The sequence below is a fragment of the Chlorocebus sabaeus genome, chromosome 1 (genome assembly GCF_047675955.1).
Source record: "Chlorocebus sabaeus isolate Y175 chromosome 1, mChlSab1.0.hap1, whole genome shotgun sequence".
Lineage (NCBI taxonomy): Eukaryota > Metazoa > Chordata > Mammalia > Primates > Cercopithecidae > Chlorocebus > Chlorocebus sabaeus.
Genome location: NC_132904.1, coordinates 55,937,093 through 55,958,998, shown reverse-complemented (window position 1 = coordinate 55,958,998; position 21,906 = coordinate 55,937,093). Strand labels below are relative to the sequence as shown.

The 21,906-nt window shown below is 48.2% G+C and overlaps 2 protein-coding genes across 7 annotated transcripts; one reads left to right on the top strand and one right to left on the bottom strand.

The window, feature by feature from the left end:
• Window positions 1-323: 323 nt before the first annotated feature.
• AKIP1 (A-kinase interacting protein 1) lies at window positions 324-9,005 on the top strand. Of its 6 annotated transcripts, XM_037999742.2 has the most exons (6): window positions 324-404; window positions 625-852; window positions 1,633-1,713; window positions 4,039-4,143; window positions 6,519-6,599; window positions 8,581-9,005. In XM_037999742.2, the coding sequence occupies exons 2-6, from the start codon at window positions 631-633 to the stop codon at window positions 8,722-8,724; spliced, it is 633 nt and encodes a 210-aa protein (XP_037855670.1). In that variant the 5' UTR covers window positions 324-404; window positions 625-630; the 3' UTR covers window positions 8,725-9,005. The 6 variants fall into 6 exon arrangements, with proteins under 6 accessions (XP_037855670.1, XP_037855671.1, XP_037855672.1 ...); XM_037999743.2 differs by lacking the exon at window positions 1,633-1,713; XM_037999744.2 differs by lacking the exon at window positions 6,519-6,599.
• Window positions 9,006-9,286: 281 nt separating this feature from the next.
• C1H11orf16 (chromosome 1 C11orf16 homolog) lies at window positions 9,287-21,906 on the bottom strand. The gene is given in 8 exon segments (XM_008007484.3): window positions 9,287-9,375; window positions 10,224-10,445; window positions 14,397-14,879; window positions 14,882-15,037; window positions 15,837-16,071; window positions 18,240-18,396; window positions 21,008-21,192; window positions 21,781-21,906. Coding segments are annotated over 6 exon segments (1,398 nt in total). The 5' UTR covers window positions 21,175-21,192; window positions 21,781-21,906; the 3' UTR covers window positions 9,287-9,375; window positions 10,224-10,245.

Below are 21,906 nucleotides of genomic sequence, written 5' to 3'. Positions count from 1 at the left end.
ATACCCCAGGTCCATCAACTTAAGCAGCGCAGTAGCCCTCTAAGGGCCAGCCCCACACCCAGGGATTCCTCCGACAGCGCAGACAGATGTCCTGGGAGGCTGGCTCAACTCGGTCCCCAGCCCCCGGCCCCCGGCTCCCAGCTACCGGCGCCCCGCCTCCAGCGCTCAACAGTTAACAAGGCAACCCGCGCGCAGACGCCACGGCCGCGGCGCAGAAGGCGTGTTTGGCAGCCCCGCCGCCCCGCCGCCCCGCCGCCCCGCCGCCCCGCCGCCCCGCCGCCCCGCCTCCCCGCCTCCCGCGCCTTCCGCCAATGGCCCTACTGCGCCGGCGCCGCCGGGAGCGCCAGGCCTCGTCCCGCCTCCTAGGATAGCGCTGCGCGCATGCGCCTTGACGAGTGAGCCGGGTGAGGGGGTTCCCTGAGTAGCGGAAGGGGCAGATGGAAATGGAAGGGGTGGGCGCGCTAGGCCTTGTCCTGGCTAGGCTCCCGCTGGAGTTTGCGTTGGGGGCGGACCAGGAGCGGTGGTCTCCAGGGAGGTCGAGGCTGGGGCTCCCACCCGGATTTGGAGCAGGGTTGCGGCGGCCCAGCTGACCCGCCGGCGTTTGTACGTTATGTGCCCACTCAGGGAGCCATGGACAACTGTTTGGCGGCCGCAGCGCTGAATGGGGTGGACCGACGTTCCCTGCAGCGCTCAGCAAGGCTGGCTCTAGAAGTGCTGGAGCGGGCCAAGAGGAGAGCGGTGGACTGGCATGCCCTGGAGCGTCCCAAAGGCTGCATGGGGGTCCTTGCCCGGGAGGCGCCCCACCTAGAGAGACAGCCGGCAGCCGGCCCGCAGCGCGTTTTCCCGGGAGAGGTGAGGGTCGCCGTGCCGGGGACCGCCCCAGTCATTCGCACCGCGGTAGCCCGCTGGGAGCCAGGGGCGCGCAGCGCAGAAGCACCTGAGGAAACCTCCCCTTAGCGGAAGCTGGAAAGGATCAGGACAATGAATGAAAAAGTCCTTTCAAAACTCTTTACATTTGACAGGTTCTTGTTGGGTAGCTGTAGAATAACGGTAGTGTTCAGCCCTGGTTGGTTACTTAAAAAAAAAAAAAAAAAAGGCCGGGCGCGGTGGCTCACGCCTGTAATCCCAGAATTTTGGGAGGCCGAGGCGGCGGATCACCTGAGGTCGGGAGTTCGAGACCGCCTGACCAACATGGAGAAACCCCGTCTCTACTAAAAATACAAAATTAGCCGGGCATGGTGGCGCATTCCTGTAATCCCAGGTACTAGAGAGGCTGAGGCAGGAGAATGACTTGAATCCGAGAGGCGGAGGTTGCGGTGAGCCGAGATCATGCCATTGCACTCCAGCCTGGGCAACAAGAGGGAAACCTCCGTCTCAGAAAAAAAAAAAAAACTTACAGCTGTCACCTGATAATAGAGGAAAGCCTGGAAAGCCTGCAAACCTATCTCTTAGGTCCTGGATAAATTGCATGTCTATCTTTTAGAGTTGGAATTCTTTCTCAGTAACATCGTTCTTTCTGACATAAACTTGCAGAGCCTTTCGAAAAGTAAAAAGGAGGCTATTTCCGAAATGGCTTTATTCTCCAGTAGGGAATCCTAGATCTAACCTGTGACGTGCCATTTATTCAAATAGAGAGAAGAGAGGCCCCCAACCCTTAGTGCTTCCTTCAGAACAATGGCTGAATTCATGGACTATACTTCAAGTCAGTGTGGGGTAAGTTGGTGTGAACCAAAGCTATGTCCCATCACCTGCTAATGGACCACAATGGGGATCCTTCTGGAATTTAGGGAGAATCTGGAGACTACCTGTTTCTCCTGCCCAGCCTTCATGGTCAGATTGTAAACAGTCAAGGACTTAAACCAGGGGGTAAATCCAAGTTAGAATTCACTAAACAAATGTTTATCGAATGCCTAACTCTGTAGTTGACAATATAGCTATGAAAAGTCAGAAAAGGTCTTCTGCCCTCAGTGATCTTTCAGTCTAGTGGGGGGGGAAATAGCTTATTTGCTGAATTCCATAGCAAGTAAGTTAAATATTAGGGTTTATTTATTTTTATTTTATTTTATTTATTTATTTATTTATTTATTTGAGACAGAGTCTTGCTCTGTCACCCAGGCTGGAGTGCGGTGGCGCAGTCTCGGCTCGCTTCAAGCTCCACCTCCTGGGTTCATGCCATTCTCCTGCCTTACCCTTCCTAGTAGCTGGGACTATAGGCGCCTGCCACCACACCCAGCAAATTTTTTTTTTTTTTTTGGTAATTTTCAGTAGAGATGGGGTTTCACTGTGTTAGTCAGGATGGTCTTGATCTCGTGACCTCATGATCTGCCCACCTCTGCCTCCCAAAGTGCTGGGATTACAGAGGTGAGCCACCGCACCTGGCCTTTTTTTTTTTTTTTTTTTTTTAATTGAGACAGTCTCACTCCATCACCCAGGCTGGAGTACAGTGGCTCAATCTTGGCTTACTGCAACCCCTGCCTCCTGGCCTCCTGGTTCAAGCAAGTTTCCTGCCTCAGCTTCCCCAGTAGCTGGGACTACAGGCGTGTGCCACCATGCCTGGCTAATTTTTGTATTTTTGGTAGAGACGGGGCTTCACCATGTTGGCCAGGCTGCTCTCGAACCCCTGTCCTCAAGTGATCTGCACACCTTGGCCTCCCAAAGTGTTGGGATTACAGGCATGAGCCACCATAACCAGCCAAGTCATCTTTCGATACTCGGGGAAGGTTGAAGGCAGGCCAGAAAACATTCAAGGAAATTACCTGCATGGAAGGCACTGTCTTCTAGGAATTACAGCAGACTCTGGCCTCATGCAACCTTAACACTTCGTGAGTCCTACATGGTTGTAAGGAGGCTGATCCACAAGGGAGATGGAAGAGAATACCTTGTTTCTGCCCTGCTTTTCAGTTTCATATGTTAAGGTCTCAAAACACTCTAATCTTTCTACATCTTTTGTAAGAATCCCTGACTCCAAGAATAGGACTCCAACCAGTGAGGAATAGTTCAGGGAATATTTTTATCTTATTTGTATTGTTCAGTGGTTTTAGAAAAATCAGTAGCTTCAGCTCTACTGTAAAGTGATTAAACCCTTGGTTCATGGTTCAGTAAAAGCAATAATATTTGTCTTTCGTTTAAGGTTTAGCAAATTGCTGTTCTTCATTTTGGTTTTCTGTTCATGCTTCAGTTCAAGTCTCTGTTATGAAATGGAGCCTCAGAACCCCTTGGCTTTCTAGAGATAGAATTAAGAATTGTGTACTGGGTTTGCCTCCACAGTTTGAAGCAGCTACTAAAACACATCTTTAGGTCTATGTCCTCAAGTGCTTTCCCCAGCTTCTCATTCTTCTGGTCACATGTGTTTTAGACAGTGTCCCTACCCTGTGTTCAAAACAAGCAGGGCTGTGATGTCCTCATCATTAGTCATTATCAAGGGCAAGTCTAAGGCTAACTTTGAGGGGTAGGAAGGAAGCAGTCAAGAGAAGTGTAACTGTTTTCCGATCTTTTGGAAGATTCTTCTTAAATTAGAGACTTCTCCCTCCGCTCCCCTGCGCACGGGAAGCACAGAGAAAAGGGCTGCAGAGCTCTTGGGTTTATGTTTCATTTCCTGCTGTGTTTCTAAATTTCAAGAAAATGTACCCGTCTCTTCCCATGTCCTTGTCTGAGACTTAGACAATAAACATGGAACTGTTCATCCACATTTTTTAGGGGAGGAAATGAAAGGATATGTGCATTGGACATGGGGGCAAAGATGTGAAATTTGTTTAACCTGGCAGAGAGCATGGTCCTGCCTACCTTAGTTAGCCAGCGTTCTTGCCCTACAGAGGCAGCAGGTGGCAGCACGAGGATGCCAAATGCATTTCTTTCTCTGCAGCCACTTTGGGTGGGCTAATGTTTGTTGCATGACTTCAGAGGCCTGTCAGGAGGGCAGGTAATTCACCTTTGCTCTCCTGCCTCCCTCCTCAACCGTACTTTGCCCAAATATCAGGGTTTTTTGAAAATTTGACAAGACAATTTGGTTAGCTAACATCTTTGACATTACTTCTCTAGAAATATTATTCATCTGTGCCAGAGGAAGGAGGGGCAACCCATGTCTATCGTTATCACAGAGGCAAGTCGAAGCTGTACATGTGCTCGGACATAGGGAATGGTCACGTAAGTGTACTCAACTGTCCGGCACCATGCCTTCAGTCTACCAAGATATGACACCCTATATTCAAGAGCCCTTGCTAGACTTTGTGTTACTGGATGCCAGTGTGACTTGGCATTACAGGGCTTAACATAAATGTATAAATTCATAACCTTAGAGAACTTACAGCAATGAACATGAAATAGGAGGTTGTCAAAAATATAAGATTGATGCCACTGTAGGATCTTTAGGTGAACCTGCAGTCCTGGGCCATGGGATTCTCGGCCAGGTTTAAAGAAAAGAGCTTCCAAGCCTGGAACATGTTGCATGCAATGATCGCCCCTGTGACTAACCCCTGCACTCTATTCTGGGCAACATAGACCCTTTCTGTATTTTTTTAAAAAAAGAGCTCCAAATATCCTCTTCTACATCTAGGGATAGGATTTTTTTTTTTTTTTTTTTTTTTTTTTTTTTTTTTTTTTTTTTTTTTGAGACAGGGTCTTACTCTGTCACCCAGACTAGAGTGCAGTGGAGCAATCATGGCTTACTGCAGCCTTGACTTCCTGGGCTCAGGTGATCCTCCCACCTCAGCCTCCCAAGTAGCTGGGACTACAGGTGCATGCCACCACACCCAGCTAATTTTTAATGTTTTTAATAGAGATGGGGTTTTGCCATGTTGTCCAGGCTGGGGGAAAAGATTTTTAATAATTACATTTTTTACTGTAAGGTGATAACTGTCATGTCTTTGGTAATTTTTTATTTTATTTTATTTTATTTTTTTGAGAGGGAGTCTCACTGTCACCCAATGTGGAGTGCAGTGGTACAATCGTGGCTCACTGCAACCTCTGCCTCCCAGGTTCAGACAATTCTCCTGCCTCAGCCTCCCAAGTAACTGGGACTGCGAACACCTGCCACCACGCCCAGCTAATTTTTGTATTTTTGTTTTTTTGTTGTTGTTGAGACGGAGTCTCGCTCTATTGCCCAGGCTGGAGTGCAGTGGCACAATCTCGGTTCACTGCAAGCTCCACCTCCCGGGTTCATGCCATTCTCCTGCCTCAGTCTCCCGAGTAGCTGGGACTACAGGCGCCAGCCACCACGCCTGGCTAATTTTTTGTATTTTTAGTGGAGACAGGCTTCCACCGTGTTAGCCAGGATGGTCTTGATCTCCTGACCTTGTGATCTGCCCACCTCGGCCTCCCAAAGGTGCTGGGATTACAGGCATGAGCCATCACGTCCGGCCCATTTTTGTATTTTTAATAGAGACAGAGTTTCACTGTGTTGGCCAGGCTGGTCTTGAACTCCTGATCTCAGGTGATCTGCCTGCCTCAGCCTCCCAAAATGCTAGGATTACAGGCGTCAGCCACCGTGCCTGGCCCATGTCTTTCATAATTTTTAAAAAGAAAGTACAAGGGAAGTGTGGTGACGGGGGTCTCGTTTAACAAAATACTTTTTTGTAAAGGTAGTAACAATTATGGGCCCCTCACTACAAACTTACCTTTTACCACATGTCATTCTGGGGAAGCCAAAGATTCTGTTTATTGAACTGATTCAAAGGAGGAGGTGGTGGTGGTGGTGGTTTCTGAGGAGACTAGGTTTTTGCTTTTGTTTTAAACTACCTGCTTGTACTCAAAGATAGCAAACTGAAGTCCAGAGTTGATTCCGGAGTCTAAGTTGGATTCTTGACTTCTTTGGTCTGTCAGCCATTTTGGGGTGTTAGAGGGAGGAAGTTTAGGACAAGGATTGGAGAGTGGACACAGGGACATGAGCAGGGGCTGAGTGTACACTTGAAGCACCTCCCACACAGCTCCCCTGGCCTGGGAGGTGTGCCAGAGCTTGAGTCCTGAGCCCCCTTTTCTGGCCTAGCCTGAACTCTCACCTAAGTGCACCTGACCCTAAAGGGTGTACTTAGGTACCTGTGGGGAAGAGTCATTCCCAACTCTCCTTTTAAAATGTAAGTTCCCTCTAAGGGAAATTGGCTTTATCAGTCAGCCTGTTGCCTTCTAGGACCACCCCTACTCCTAGAAGAAGCACAGAAGAGAATGTATTGAGAGCCTAAGTGTCACTTTTGCATTTTAAATTTTCCCTGCAATCCAAGAGTCCCATGTTACAGACTGGAAAACCAAGGCTCAAGAGAAGTTAATCTCTCTTAGTAAATAGCAGAGATAGGACTTAAACTCAGGTGTGTCTGATTCCAAAGCCCATGTAAGGATGAAAATTATAATAAACATCTGACTAAAAATACCTTACAGAATTCACTTAAAAATGCCTTAATGACTTAGATGACAACTTAGAAAAAGCTGACAGAACAATTACTAACTCCTCATAAGGTAGAAGAAAACTTCTCTTTACAATCCAAAAGTGAAAGTTTGGGCACAAATCAGTGTTCTACTTGTCTCTTCAGAGAAAAGACAGAAAAAAGACATCCCTTGGTCCTGGAGGCATCTATCAAATATCAGAGTGTGCTCCAGAGGCATCCCAGCCTGTGAGTACAGAACTGCTTATGCACTGGGTTTCACCACCATTACAACTCCATGAACCAGTTGACATGGTTCTTAGAGGGCTATTTGAATTGGGTCTATAGTATTTTTAAGTTGAGATGTTCTTACACCTAAGAAGGGAGTGCACAAAATTTTGGTTCAGTGTAAAACTGGGTTTTCTTGGTATTCTTCCTTCACTCAAAGCTTCAGGGATACTCTTTGTGCCTGAACTCATAGTTGTGGTTGGAAAGAATGTGAAGTATTCACATCTCGGTTCCTACCTACAGCTCAGCTGAGCTGGCACTGGGTCCTGCTGGAATTCCACCATCTGTTCAAGCAGCAGGAGGGGCACGATCCTCCTGCTAACAAAGTGAAAACCATTGCTGAAATTCCGAAACATACACATTTGGTGAGATCAGGTTCCACAACAATTGAAGGCATTTGTTCTCATTTTCCACAAATGTTTCTCTGTAAAAACATATAATGAGTTTTTCATTTTTAAGGTAAAGTACTCATTAGTTCATGAAGCCAGGGGATCCTTTTTGGAACTTGGAAGGGCTAGAATTCTGAGGAAAGGAACTTCATCCAGCACGGTGCCGCAATACATTTCTTACTTTTTGTTTGTATACAGTTTGCTACTAGTCAGGATTTGGATTATACTAGAGTTATTAACAATTCAGAATATTCTGCTTCTAGTACAAATATAAGTTGTTAAGGCTTAGACGCCTCTCAACACTTGCTGACTTTTGGTAATACTGATGTTCCACGGTGTTGGAGTTCTACAGCCACATGCCAACCTTACCTCTATGTCTCCTTGTGTGCAAATGAAGCATCCTTGGCTTTCTGCAATTCTGATACAACCATATTTTCTAAAAGTGACTTCTATTTACATGGTTGACAACCAATAAATAGTTAATGACATTGTTATACACATTTACATCAGTTAAAGGATTATAGACTTCCAATTTTGCAGTAACTGGACAGGCATGCAAGAATACAACATTAAACAGCTTTGGAAAAACTTGACTTCAAATCCATCTGCAAGGTAGGAGGAATAGAGGAAATTTCATAAAAATGTAAACATGATCATTTATTCCTCTGAGTGCAATTTGCTGGCCAGTAGTTTGGCTTTTCCTGTGTGTGGTAGTGGAATCTACAGCTTTTGCCTGTGACCCCGTCTCAGCATTAAGCAAACATGTAGTGGCATCCCAGCTGTCAATCTGGCCCTTAATTACAGGCTCTTTTTTGGTTTGTGACTTTGTCCTTTTGTCATTTGAACTGAGACCCATCCTCTGTCTGCACACCTGATGTAACCTGCCTCCCAGCCATGAGTGAAGTCTACCCTTGGAAGACTGATTGTACTCAGTTCGGCTCTAAATAAAAATCTTTCTATTAACTCTGGCTTCCAATGCTTTGTACTCTGGGAGAACCAGTCCTCCAAGGGAAAGTTTTGTCAGCCAGCTGAATTGCTGCTTCAGTGACAAAATGGAATCCACTCAAATTGTTTTGAGCTTTAGGACAAAAGAAATGCCTATCAACTTCCTAATAGTGAACTTAGCAAAGCACAGTTTAAAAGAATGGCTCTCATCACTCCCGATTACCTTGCCATTACTGCTCATCTGTGCTAAGTGCCACTGTCTACTTCTGATCCCCAAAACAGTGGCCTCTAGCCTTTCCCTCTGCCTAACTCCAAGTAGAGTGTTCTTTTTATAATCCTTCATGTTCCTGTAACACTTTAGCATTTACAGAGCATTTTCACATGCTTATTTGGGAGGTATTATCACAGTTCTAGAAATAAGGAAAGGCTGAGACCTACCAAAATGACAGTGTTGTACGTGAGCAGGCTGAGCCTTGAAAGCAGGACCTGTCTCCCACATTAGCACTTCATTCCATCACACCTCTGCATGCACAGGTAGCCTGCTGGGGGGCCATGGTGGCAGTGGGGTATAAAATCTCTAAACTGCTAATATCCTCTTTTCCTTCTAGGCTGAGAACATTTCTAAGGACCTCTACATAGAAGTATATCCAGGGACCTATTCTGTCACTGTGGGCTCAAATGACTTAACCAAGAAGACTCATGTGGTAGCAGTTGATTCTGGACAAAGTGTGGACCTGGTCTTCCCTGTGTGATGTTGACCATCACTGCCTTCACATCACCTTTTTTTAAGTAGTAAGAATAAAGCCACTGTATGATTCTCTTGATAGCTATACATTAATCCTGTTTTTAATGCTGACTGGGTCAGCCTTCCCAGGAACTGGAGTCTGTCTTTTTCAGTGCCTTTTTTAACTTGAGGTGTAGAAGTCGTCCATGCTTGTTTGCCTGAAAGTAATATGATTCGCTCTCTGAACAGGTTTTACTGCTTGCTTTCCAAGTAGAGGTTAATTATGATAATAAAGAGACTGGAAATGAAGAGAATTCATTTTTATTGAGAGGTAAAACAAAAATGTCACTCATGTACAACTGTAGGCTTTATGGAAAGGTGGCAGAGTGGCTGTGGACACATTTGCCCAAAGCAGGCTGACCCTCTCTTCCATGGAAGAGGCATCTTAAAGCAGTCTCACCAGGGCCCTGGCAGGGACCCCCAGGGCAGGACCCCCACACTCCTATACCCCTCACAACAGGTGCCTTCCTGCTGCTTATCTGCAGGGAGGTCTTCGTGGGGTGGAGATACTGCTGGTTATTTGACTGTTACCTGTGGCCTGTCCTCTGCCTCCTTCCGTTGAAGGCCTTGTCAGGCACTCTGTATAACTCTCCTCATGTTATACATGTTTATTCTTTACCTATAAAAGGGGAAAAAATCCATAGATTGTTATGCTGACTGTAATTTTATTCAAAAGTCACTGATTTTAAAAAGTCATTGATGTGCTGAGTGTGGTGGCTCATACCTGTAATCTCAACGTTTTGGGAAGTTAAGGCAGGAGAATCACTTGAGCCCAGTAATCAAGACCAGCCTGGGCAACACAGTGAGACCCTATCTCTACAAAAAGTAAAAAGTTTAGTCAGGTGTGGTGGCATGTGCCTAGTTACTCAGGTCCTAGCTACTCAGGAGACTCAGATGGGAGGCTCACTTCAGCCCAGGAGTTCAAGGCTGTAGTGAGCCATGATTATGCCACTGCGTTCCAGCCTGAGTGACAGAGTGAGATCCTGTCTCAAAAAACAAAAAAAAATCATTGCTGTGTCCCAAACGTCTTGAAGCTGCCACAGCAGTACTGTGACATCTCCCAGTTTCATTGCCTGGTTCTCTCGTTTTGAACACAAACTTTTCCACCTTTCCTTGGGAAAGGTGCCAGTATTTTATATGATGGAAATGAAGTTTTAAGTAGAGCTATATTACCATTGTTAGTGAGGAATAGACTCCATATTCAGAGGGCCTAATAAAGCAGACCCCTACCCAATACCATAGAACAGAGGGTCATTTAAATGGGGATCCTTGCACCCCCAAGAAGCCTGTGATTAAATTCATAGGTTCCATAAGCATTCTGAAATTACATGCAAAATTGAGGGTATGTACATTTTTCTGGGACAAGGGGTCATAGGTTTTACTGTTCTCAAAGCGGATGTGACCCAAAAAGTCTAAGACCCATGTGAGAAGTCCTTAGGAAGCCCCTTTCCAGCCATTCTGCTTTACCTAGATTCTCAGGGCTCTTAGTCTAAGGGGAATTCTTGATCCATGGACCTATTGCAAGGCTCTGACTCTGCTTTCTGTGTTCAGCTTCCCCTGGCGGGGTCTGCGGTGGCTTCGTGTTGGTTGCCTTCAAGACCAGCTCCGTGGTAGTCCCCAGTACTACAGTTTGTGCTCTCTGCTGTTTGTGATCCTTTTCTTCTTTCCAGGTGTTGGAATTTCTTGTTCCTAAACCCAAAAGTCAATTACTTAGGTTGAATATGCCACCATTTTGATGGGATAAGTAGAACTAAAACAAGGATCACTGAAGTATCTGTAAGCTCACAGCATTGTTTTCTTTTCATTTATTATGTATTTGAGACAGGGTCTTGCTATATCACCCAGGCTGGAATGCAGTGGCATGATCATAGCTCACAGCAGCCTTGACCACCCGGGCTCAAGCCATCCTCCCACCTGCCACCCCCTCTTCACTACAGCCCCCAGTAGCTCGGACCACAAGCGCACACCACCATGCTCAGCTAATTTTTTAGTTTTTTATAGGAACAGGGTCTCGCTATGTTGCCCAGCTGGTCTTGAACTCCTGGGCTCAAGCAATCCTCCAGCCTCAGCCTCCCAAAGTGTTGCGATTACAGGTGTAAGCCACTACACTTGGCCTATTTTACCATCATGCAATGTGTCCATGTAATGTTTTCTATTTTTAGAGAAAAAATTTTTTATCATTTCTAGCCCTTATGCTTTTGGGAAACATTACTTGATACCCAAGATTTGGAGTAGTGAAGAAGTTATTGGATGTGTTTTCTAAACTGCCATTAGGGCAAGTAAAGGTAACTGACTGCCACCAGTTAAAGGAGCTTCGACACCTTCACTGATCACTGATAACATGGACCATAAAGAAGAGACTACAAGCTGATGGAAAAACAAGTTTTAAGAAATTGAACTGGGTGCATTAGTGCACACCTGTAGTCTCAACTATTTGGGAGGCTGAGGCGGGAGGATTGCTTGAGCCCAGGAGTTTGAGGCTGTAGTGAGCTATGATCATGCCACTGCACTCCAGCCTGGGTGACATAGTGAGACCTTGTCTCTAAAAATAAAAATAAAAATAATAGGGCAAAACAAAAATAATGGGAGATGTGACTTCCTGAGGAATAGACCAATCTAAAAGGGAAGGAACGCTTTTTATGTTTCTTTTACAACTACAGATTGAATCCTGTTTCAGTTATAAGCAAAGGAGGCAGAAAGCACCTCCTTGCCAGCAGCTGACAATCTGGCCTCCCTAGGACTGTTAGAATCTAACTGTAACCTCTCACTGCCTGTAACTGAAAGTAAGGGAAAGTGTGGAGGACAGAGAAACCTATGCAAGAGCTTTTGTGAGAGGCAAAGCTCAAAATTGAGTGTCGAGCATCAGCACTCGACGGAACGGATATCGAGTCCTGAGAGCAGGAACTGATTAAACATCAAGCATGTTTAGGAGAAGCAAAACAGCATATTTCCTTTAAAAGATACAAAACCTGGAGGGGAGAAAAGCAAAGCGCTGGTATTTGCCTTGTTTCAGCCCTGACCCACATGTGGTTTTCTGTGCTTCTCTTAACTAGTGAGCTGTGACAGGCAGTCCCACGTGTGGGGTAAAGGCTGGGGATGGCCATGTCTCCACACCCCCTCTCGGGCATGCTCTCTATATATTTGGGAACATGCTGACGATGCTCACGGGTCAGCCCCAGGAACTCTCCCTAGAGCATAACACAAGATCCAGTATTTAACGGGAAAGCTGGGCCAACTACCTGAAGATACTATAGTTCTTTATAGTCGATTATTAGAATTTATTTCGGGGGAGAAAATAACTTTGGAGTGGATCTGTTTAAATGTGGTGATGGAGAGAGACTGTAGGTGTAGGCTTCGGGCAGTAGCAGTAAGAGCTGTGTAAACTTAGGGCCAGGGGAAATTTGTTTGTACTTAATCAGGTTTGGAACCCTTCTAGAGATTGCTATGGAGCAAGCCACAGCAATAGGAACACAGATGTGGTACCTAGGGCATCTCTGGCCCCCATGGCCCCTCTGGTTGTCCCTCTCCCCTATGCTGGGCTTGGTATTGTCTCAGTTGCTCCCCACAGACCCTTTTCTGTTGGGTAGGTACAGCTTTTCTTTCTCCAGGCTCTGCTGGAGCAAGAGGCATTGGGAGCTATGGAAAATTTAGCATGAAAACGCTAGAGTTTGGTACCATTTTCTTTATGCCCTCTCTACAAGTGATAACATAAAGAAAATGGTGCCAAACTCTAGTGTTTGCATGCTAAATTCTCCATAGCTGCATTTCTTTCAAATGGAGAAAGAAACTGGCATTTCTTTCTTTCTTTCTTTTTTTTTTTTTTTTTTTTTGGAGACAGAGTCTCACTGTGTCACCCAGGCTGGAATGTAGTGGCTCACTGGAACCTCTGCCTCCAGGGTTCAACTGATTCTGGTACCTCAGCCTCCCAACTAGCTGGGATTACAGACGTGCATCACAGCGCCTGGCTAATTTTTGTATTTTTAGTAGAGACGGGGTTTCACTTTGTTGGTCAGGCTAGTCTCAAACCCCTGACTGCAAGTGATCTGCCCCCGCTTTGGCCTCCCAAAGTGCTGGGTGAGCCACTGCACCCGGCGAAATCACCATTTCTGAGTGGCTGCTGCCAAGGCTTGCCATTGCAAGATTGGAGTAACCCATTTCACAGAAGCCTGGGACCCACCTCCCCATTTTATATTTTCAATATAAAGTTTCCTCCTGGAGAGTGGAGGACGAGCACAGCTGGGTCTCTGAGATATAGGGGGAAAATCCTCATATAAAATTCAAGTGCAGCAGACATACCCCTCCCCTCCCAAAGCCCAGGGGTTCAGAGGAGTCACCAGGAAAGCTTCTCATTACAAACAATTTCTCAACTTTCTGGAACCAAACACTAATAAAGTCGTTACCCCTGGGGCAAGATTGAAATCTTCATTGGTGCCAGCTTGATGGTTCATGCCTGTAATCCCAGCGCTTTGGGAGGCTGAGGCAGGCAGATCACTTGGGCCAGGGGTTGGAGACCTGCCTGGCCAACATGGCGAAACCCCATCTCCACTAAAAATACAAAAGTTAGCCAGGCATGGTGGCATGCACCTATAATCCCAGCTACTGGGGAGGCTGAGGCATGAGAAACCTGGGAGGCAGAGGTTGCAGTGAGCCAAAATCATGCCACTGCACTCCTGCCTGGGCAACAGAGTGAGACTGTCTCAAAAAAACAAACAAACAACAACAACAAAAAACTCTCATGGGCTAAGCAGTCCTTCTGGCTCAGTGACTGTGCTAGAAATAGGGCTATGGTTTCAACCAGGGAACCCTAGTGGGTCCCAGTGTGGGCAGTGCCTAGAGATCTAAGCCCTTAGCAATGGTGTTCCTTCACCTCACAGCCTCCCTGCCCCAGATATGTTCAGTGACCCCAGGACCCCCAGAATCTTGTCAAGGGCCACCTCCTTCACACAGCTCTAACAGGCTTCTGCTCTTTCCGGGCTCCACTGGGAATTTAGATAGAATGGGCTCCCGGAACCTAGCAGGGCCCGCCACACAGTTCTCAGCTGGAGGTGATGCAGTGTGGGGCTGGCTGCAGACTGCCAGCAGCAACAGGACACGGCTTTCCTGTTGGCCATGAGGGATAAGAAGCATATCACAGTGCCCAGGTCCTCCCCGCTGACTTACTGAGGGGCCCAGCAGGAGAGTGGGGCCTCATGACCAATGCTTAAGACCAGTTTCTATGCTTCAGTGCATCAACTCTCATCAACACCAGGAGGCATTTGTACTGTTCATCTAGAGAAAAACCAAGGCCTCCAAGAAAAAAGGAGAGGGCTAAAAACAGACAATGGCAGTGCCCTGTCAGTAGAGACTAGTGAAGAAAGAAAAAGGCAGGCATTAAATAGGGATGCAACCTTAGCACAAAGATCAGTTCATCCTTCTGCTCCTGTGGGCCTCATAGCTAAAATGGAAACCTGCTATTTCCCTTTTCCCACAGCCTCCTCTTCAGCATGACCAGACTCCCCTTCAGCATGACCAGACTCCCAAGGATTACTGTAGTCCCAACAGAGTGGACACGTGCATCAGCTTCCTAAGGGACATGTGGGAGGGAAGGGAGCCGGGGCCCCAGCCCCTGCCTTAGAAGGCAAGCCCACTCCCCTGGCATACCTGGCTTCCCAGGGCGTGGCTCAGGCCCGTTTCTCCTCCAATACCTCCACTCAGGCTGGCAGAGGCCACTCTGCCTCAAAGGAGTCTCAAGAAGGATGGGATCTGTGTTGACTGCACTGTTTACCATCAGTCTCTGGGGAGGGCCCATCTCCAGATCATTCTCCACATCGTCTTGTTCACAGGAGGAGGAGGAGGAGGAAACAGCCAGGGGAGCGTGCGTTGCTACTTTTTCCTCTTTAGGACCTTCCAGGGGCAAAAGCTGTGCTGGGGGCTCCAACTCTGGAAGTTCTCTGGCTGTGACTTCTGAGGTCCTGGTTAGAGGCCACCAAGTGGTGCCACATGGGGGGCAGCCACAGAGGCAGCCCTGGCACAGCAGCTGGCAGCAGGCATGAGGGTGGCAGAGAGGGCACAGGAATGGAGTGCCCGAAGGAAGCTCGTTAGTGATGTGCCCAGTGATTGGCCCCAGCAGAGAGCAGCATGGGACCAGTGAAGGGGCCTGGGGTGCTCCCTGATGAAAGACTTGTGCAGCCTCTCCACAGCCTTCTTCCAGATGGCCAGGGACACTGACTGGACCCCACCTAGGGGCACTTTAGCGGCTTTGCCATTCCAGAAATGAACAGTGATTTCTTCTTCCTTTGATGCTACATAACAAAAAATGGCAAAATTTTGTTATAATTATCAATTACCTTTTTTTTTTTTTTTTGAGACAGGGTCTGGCTCAGGCTGGAGTGCAGTGGCACAGTGATAGCTCACTGCAGCCTCAACCTCCCAGGCTCAAGCCCTCCTCCTGCCTCAGCCTCCCAAGTAGCTTCCACTTCCTAATCGTGGGATAAAGCCTCTCCTATCCACACAGGCAAAGGCAGAGCTTCAGCCTGGCCCCTGTGCTCTGGCTGCCTGGCTCCTCACATGCACCTCTCCGTGGAGAGCCTGCCAGGAACATCCTTCACCTGCATCATACTTACCTCCACTTCCCGAGGACTTGCCTGAGCCTCCCTGCCTCCTGGACTACAGTGGCCTGCAGGGGCTCACTTTTCTTGTCAAAACCAAAATGCATTCTCAGTAGAAGCCTCATTCTGTCATTCTCTGAATTACAGTGGTGCTGACTGACCCGGCAGAAGATGACTGTCCAGTCCCTGGAGGACCTGGTGAGAGCTGGGTCGTGAGTAGCTAAACCATGGTTTAGCTAACCAACATAGACATAGAGTTTTAGGCCACTTACCCTGATTACAATTTTTTTTTTTTTAATAATCTGAAAGATACAGTGTGCATCTTGAGGCATCTGTTGCTGCCTCAAGATTAAGCAGCAGGCAAGGGGGTAAAAATTATCTTCTTAATGCCTTAGAAACCCCTAAGCTGTAGACGCACCCTTGGCTCTCTCATCTGGCCTGATTATAGCCTGGCTCCTTCTGGGGACTGATGAGTCAGAGCAGCTTCTCTTACCTCTCCAGGGATCTCTCATCTCCAAGCCCAAAAGAACAGTGCCAGGACCATACTACTGTTGTCCTGGCTGCCAAAGTGCCAGCACCTTGTCCCCTGGTCTCAGTGAGTATCCTACAGATGGTGAGAGAGGAATGACATCCTCTTCTAAGACCACTCTCTGCTGCTGGGCTGGCAGCTTTGGGCCTGTGACAAGAGGAGCCTCAAATTCCACAAGCAGGACCCCCTGTCTCTCCAGCTGTGGGAAAGAAAACACTCAGAATAAGAACTGGCATTACAAAGTACAAGAGGGAGCACCCAGGTTCCCTACGATGCCCCTAAACCAGGTCCAGGGACTGCCTTCCAAACAGTGACAGGCACCTAAAGAAGGGATGAGGCACATGCTCTTTCAAGCCAGTCATAGCTGAGATAGGCAGGCTGTGTGGCACGGTTGGGCTTCCCTGAATCCCTTTCTTCCTCGGGCAACACTTCTTGCCTCTCCCTTTCCATTCCCTTCCTTTGCCTGGTTTTCTTTCCTCCTACCAAATTTTTGACCTGCAATTGCCAGGAGTAACCTGGGTCCTCCCTGGACCTTTTCTCAATGTAATCCCCTCCTTCCAGCACCCCCAAGAAGCATCACTCCCGTGTCCAAGACCAACCAGGGATGGATGGTTGTTCACCTGTGAGGCTCATGTAGGCGAGGAGGGATTGTGGCCACAGAGCTGCCCTCAGCACCGCCCTTATAGTCGACGAGGAAAGGGTTAGCTAAGCAAGTGAATAGCAAAAGTGAGAGAACAGTGATGCAGCTACTTAAAAGTACAGGCTGTTTCACGTACTCTGATTTAGAAGAGAAATAAACTGGTTATAAATTATTTTTACCAAATCACTGGACAGAAACTATATTCGAGCAAAGTTTTGCTAGAATTTCATTTTAATTCACATATTACTTGAAAATTGACCTTTTTTTTCCCCCCCGATGGAGTTTCGCTCATCACCCAGGCTAGAGTGCAATGGCATGATCTTGGCTTACTGCAACCTCCGCCTCCTAGGTTCAAGCGATTCTCTTGCCTCAGGTTCCCAAGCAGCTGGGACTACAGGAGCCCACCACCTTGCTTGGCTAATTTTTGTATATTTAGTAGAGACGAGTTTCACCACATTGGCTAGGCTGGTCTCGAACTTCTGACCTCAGGTAATCCACCCTTCTTGGCTTCCCAAAGTGCTGGGATTACAGGCATGAGCTACCACACCAGGCCAAAAACTGACTTTTGATTGGAAATTCTGAAATTCATAGTTTTAAAGAATTTACACTAGTCTTCCCTTCATAAATCTACATTCACAAAGTAAGTCTGACTCTGAAAAAAAGAAAAAAGAAAAAAAAAAAAGAAGTGAGTAGCCACTGAAGTACAGGCCAGGCCTGGCCCCCAGCATGGCAGGAGTATGCTTCTCTGTGTACCAGCACACACCCATGCATGTGAGCAAACACATCTCGTTCCTCTTTCCCTTAAGCTGGTATTCACTCAACACACGGAATTTTCCTCAACAAAGTACTTTTAAGGTACATTTTCTTCTCTGTTATGCATTGAATTGTGTCCCGTGCCCCACCTCCACCCTCCTCCCACAGGCTGGAGTGCAGTGGTGCCATCAGTTTGGAGCTCAAGTGATCCTCCTGCCTCAGCCTCCCAAGTGGCTGGGACTACAGCCATGTGCCACCATGCCTTGTTAATTTTTAAATTTTTTGTAGAGACAGGGTCTCGCTATATTGCCCAGTCTTGAACTCCTGGCCTCAAGCAATCGTCCCACCACCACCTCTCAAAGCGCTGGGATTACAGGCGTGAGCCACCATGCCTTGCCCCCTGCCAAATTCATATGTTGAAGTCCTAGACCCCAGAATGTGACCTTATTTGGGAATAGGGTCATTGCAAGTGTAATTAGATGAGGACTGAATATGGCAGGTCCCTAATCCAGTGTAATTGATGTCCTTATAAAGGGGGAAATGTGGGCAGACACACACTCAGGGAGAAAGCCCCGTAAAGGTAAAGACAGAGATCAAGGTGATGCCTCTATAAGCTGAGGAGCACCAAAGCCTGCCAGCAAGCCATGAGAAGCCAGAAGCGGCGCATGGGAATGATTCTTCCTCACAGCTCTCAGAAGGAACCAACCTTGCCAAGCCCTGGACTTCCAGCCTCCAGAAATGGGAGATGACACATTTCTGTGGTTTAAGCCACTCTGTTTGTGGCACTGTGTTAGGTAGCCCTAGCAAACTAACGCACTCAGTGGTATTACATGTTCACTGCTACAACATGGCCATGAGAGAGCTGTGCTTATCCAAAACACCAGCCTGCTAGACACACACAGCTAAGGCATGTCAGGTATGACAGGGCCACCCAGAGGAGCATGCCAGGGAGATACTGGGGGTCAGGGACTTGCCTCAGGAGCAGCCTTTATTTGAGCCCAGTAGTAAAAGCCATCTGCTTCCCTTCTTGCCAGGACCCATGTGTTGGCAGCATCTCCAGCTCTTCCCAGCCAGCCAGGCCCTTGCCATGCTGGGCCGGCCATGTGGAGACACGGGCAAGAAGTGGTGTGCCTGGAAAAAAGCAAATGGAATTAGTGGATAGAGAGTAACAAGCCCTAAACACATCAAGAAGCATGTTTCTCAGGTACATCTGAGGTGCACCACAGCACACAAGGCATGTGGAACAGAAATCCACATGGAAAGTGGCAATCTATGACTTCCAGAAGGATAAGATAAACCTCCGGGAGGGGCAGTAGGAGAGGACAGTGAAGGGAACCATCCTTGGTGGATTGGGAGTTAGTTCAAGGCAACCAAAAGGTAATTTGCCTTGATACATTCAAGTTAATTAATGCTTGTTCCTACACTAGACAACAGACTGGAAAAGTGTGGCTCTCGCCTGTAATCCTAGCACTTTGGGAGGCTGACGCGGATGGATCACTTGAGCTCAGGAATTCAAGACCAGACTGGGCAACATGGTGAAACCCCATCTCTACCAAAAATACAAAAAAATTAGCTGGGTGTGGTAGTATGAGCCTGTGGTCCCAGCTACTCAGGAGGCTGAGGTAGGAGGATTGCTTGAACCTGGGAGGTAGAGATTGCAGTGGGCTGAAATGACACTACTGCACTCCAGCCTGGGTGACAAGGTGAGACCCCCTATCAAAAAAAGAAAAGAGCGCCAGGGGCCAGGCGCAGTGGCTCACGCCTGTAATCCCAGCACTTTGGGAGGCCGAGGTGGGTGGATCATGGGGTCAAGAGATCAAGACCATCTGGACAATATGGTGAAACCCCATCTCTACTAAAAATACAAAAATTAGCTGGGCATGGTGGCAGGCGCCTGTAATCTCAGCTACTCAGGAGGCTGAGGCGGGAGAATCACTTGAACCCGGGAGGCGGAGGATGTGGTGAGCCAAGATTGCGCCACTGTACTCCAGCCTAGTGACAGAGCAACACAGTGAGACCCTGTCTCAAAAAAAAGAAAAAAAAATAGTGCCAGGAAGGTAAATCTTAAGGTGGCGTGTGGGATTCCAGGATGAGGCGTGGAAGCTTGGGTAATAATACCAAGGGTGTGAAATTGTAATACCACTTGATGCTGTGGGGTCAGAGGGATGAGGAAGTGTTTGGGCAGGGACAACCCAGAGGAGCTAAGGGGTTGTGGGACAGAAAAAGTTGATGCTAGTTCCGGATAATGTTGTGGTCAGGGCCAGTTGGTCTAGGGGAGTTGTTGAGTCAGGGTTTGGGTTTTTGAAGAAGCCATTTTACTTTGTGGGCAAGGCTGAATACAAAGGGGGCCTGCCTGCCTCCTGCTGTCATCAACATGCCGTCACAGCACCCAGACTGTTCGTGCTGAGGAGCTCCTGCAGGCCCATGCTGGGCTACCCTCAGTCCCCCTCAGCCTCCCTCCTGTGCTTGTTGGCATCTAAAGTCCAATGCTTAACTCTAGCTTTGAACAGGATGGTCCACCGGGTGAGTCACGAAAGGGAGCCATTAAGGATCATTCAAGCTGGCATGTCCCTAACATGGGCACAATGGATCAGGCAGCAGGAATGCGAGTCCCTGGAGCTGACACGCTCCATGTGTGCATATAGGCTGTGGTGCCTTTGGCCTCTTGTATCCACGCTTTAGAAAGCGGACTGAGGATCCTATTTAGGAAAATCCTGGACAAAGGAGGAGTACTGAGGGAACCTGAAGAGGGACCTGGAGACCCCCCCCTTAGCTGATTTCTCCTATGGTGCCACAGCAAGTCTCATTTTTTTTTTTTTTTTTTGGTTTTGTTTTGTGTTTGAGATGGAGTCTCGCTCTGTTCCCTAGGCTCGAGTGCAATGGCGCTGTCTCGGCTCACTGCAACCTCTGCCTGCGGAGTTCAAGCAATTCTCCTGCATCAGCCTCCCAAGTAGCTGGGAATACAGGCATGCACCACCACGCCCAGCTAATTTTTTTTTTTTCTTTGAGACAGAATCTCACTCTGTTGCCCAGGCTGGAGTGCAATGGCACGATCTCAGCTCACTGCAACCTTTCCACCTTCTGGGTTCAAGCAATTCTCTGCCTCAGCCTCCTGAGTAGCTGGGATTACAGGCACCTGCCACCATGCCTGGCTAATTTTTATGTATTTAATTGAGACGAGGTTTCACCATCTTGGCCAGGCTGATCTCGAACTCCTGACCTTGGGTGATCCACTCGCCTTGGCCTCCCAAAGTGCTTGGATTACAGGCGTAAGCCACCATGCCCAGCCAATTTTTTTTTTTTGTATTTTTAGTAGACAGGGTTTCGCCATGTTGGTCAGACTGGTCTCGAACTCCTGACCTCAAGTGATCCACTTGCCTCGGACTTCCAAAGTGCTAGGATTACAGGCGTGAGCCACCACACCCAGCCAAGTCTCATTGTTGATGGTAAAATGAGCTATAAACTTGGTAACTGGCTATCCCTAACTGCCTTCTCTCCCTCATGCCAACTGTGGCATCTGCAACTCTGCTAAAGCCGGATCAACCCTGGAGGGCTCTGGGAGCACAGTGTAGGCTGGAATGACAGACCGCACACAGATACACCAATCATAAGCCAAACAATGAAGACCCCTTTCCACCTTCTCAGGAAGAAAGTCTCTCCACCAAGGTCTACCACCAACAGCCAAGAACAAAGGAAAAAAGAAAGGGGCACCCACTTCCTCCAGAGGGGCAGAGACAGGTACCTTGCGAGGGGCTTGTGCCCGGTGAGCCAGGGTGCTTGGAGGGCAAAGGGCTAGGTGAAGGAAAGGTCCCACAGTGGAGCAGCACCGTCCCCGCCAGGGGCCTTCAGGCTTGTGGCCACGCTGCAGTATTTGAGCAAAGGCATCCTGGGCCCCGTGGAGGATTCCATGGCCTTCAGAGGATCCACCTGAGAATAGGCACCACCACTCCCTGAGCTGCAGCTTAAAGCCAGCGGTGGCCGCCTGGGCGAGGCAGGGCTCAGCTCTGCAGTTAGCTGACTCTGGGGACAGTTGAGTCCATGCACGACCCCACCTGCTCCCACAAACTCTCACAGTTTCCTCCTTGATTCACCTGCTTTGGGAACCTCCACTCAGGAAACAGGGAAGGGATTGGAAGAGCAAGAACTGTGAGTTTAGAGCAGCCCAGCTTTAAATCCTCCCTCACAACCTGCTGGCTGTGTGCTCACTTAACCTCTGCCCTCCAGTTACACTCAGGATAGAATTCATGGGATAGAATTCATGGAAGGCACCTGGCGTATTCAGCAGCTCAATTTACATTAGTATTTTTCCTCCTTCCTCCTCCCCGGCCACCTACAAGGCTAGTTCTGGCCCCAGGTGAGCTGAGCTCTCAGGGCCATCTATCCTCTTTCTAGCTCCGTTCAGAGGAGACAGCTGCCACCAGGGCCCAAGATCAAGCCGCACCGCCGCAGCCCACCAGAGCCCTGTGAGGATCCGTCCCTGGCTAAGTCCACAGGTCTGACCCCAAAAGGACTTACCCACAGCCCCAAACTCCCAGCCTCCACCTCAGCCTCAGGCCCCTTCTGACAGTTGGGGCTCAGGGCCTCAGCACAACCGACTCCTGGTTGCCATGCCGGTTGCTGTGGGTGCAGCCTGGGGACGCT

Bases quoted from the DNA above. Each gene is read 5' to 3' on its own strand.
- AKIP1 (XM_037999742.2), top strand. From the start codon at position 631: ATGGACAACTGTTTGGCGGCCGCAGCGCTGAATGGGGTGGACCGACGT. The intron at 853-1,632 runs GTGAGGGTCGCC...TTATTCAAATAG, and splicing joins AGCGCGTTTTCCCGGGAGAG to AGAGAAGAGAGGCCCCCAAC. The intron at 6,600-8,580 runs GTGAGTACAGAA...TTTTCCTTCTAG, and splicing joins CTCCAGAGGCATCCCAGCCT to GCTGAGAACATTTCTAAGGA.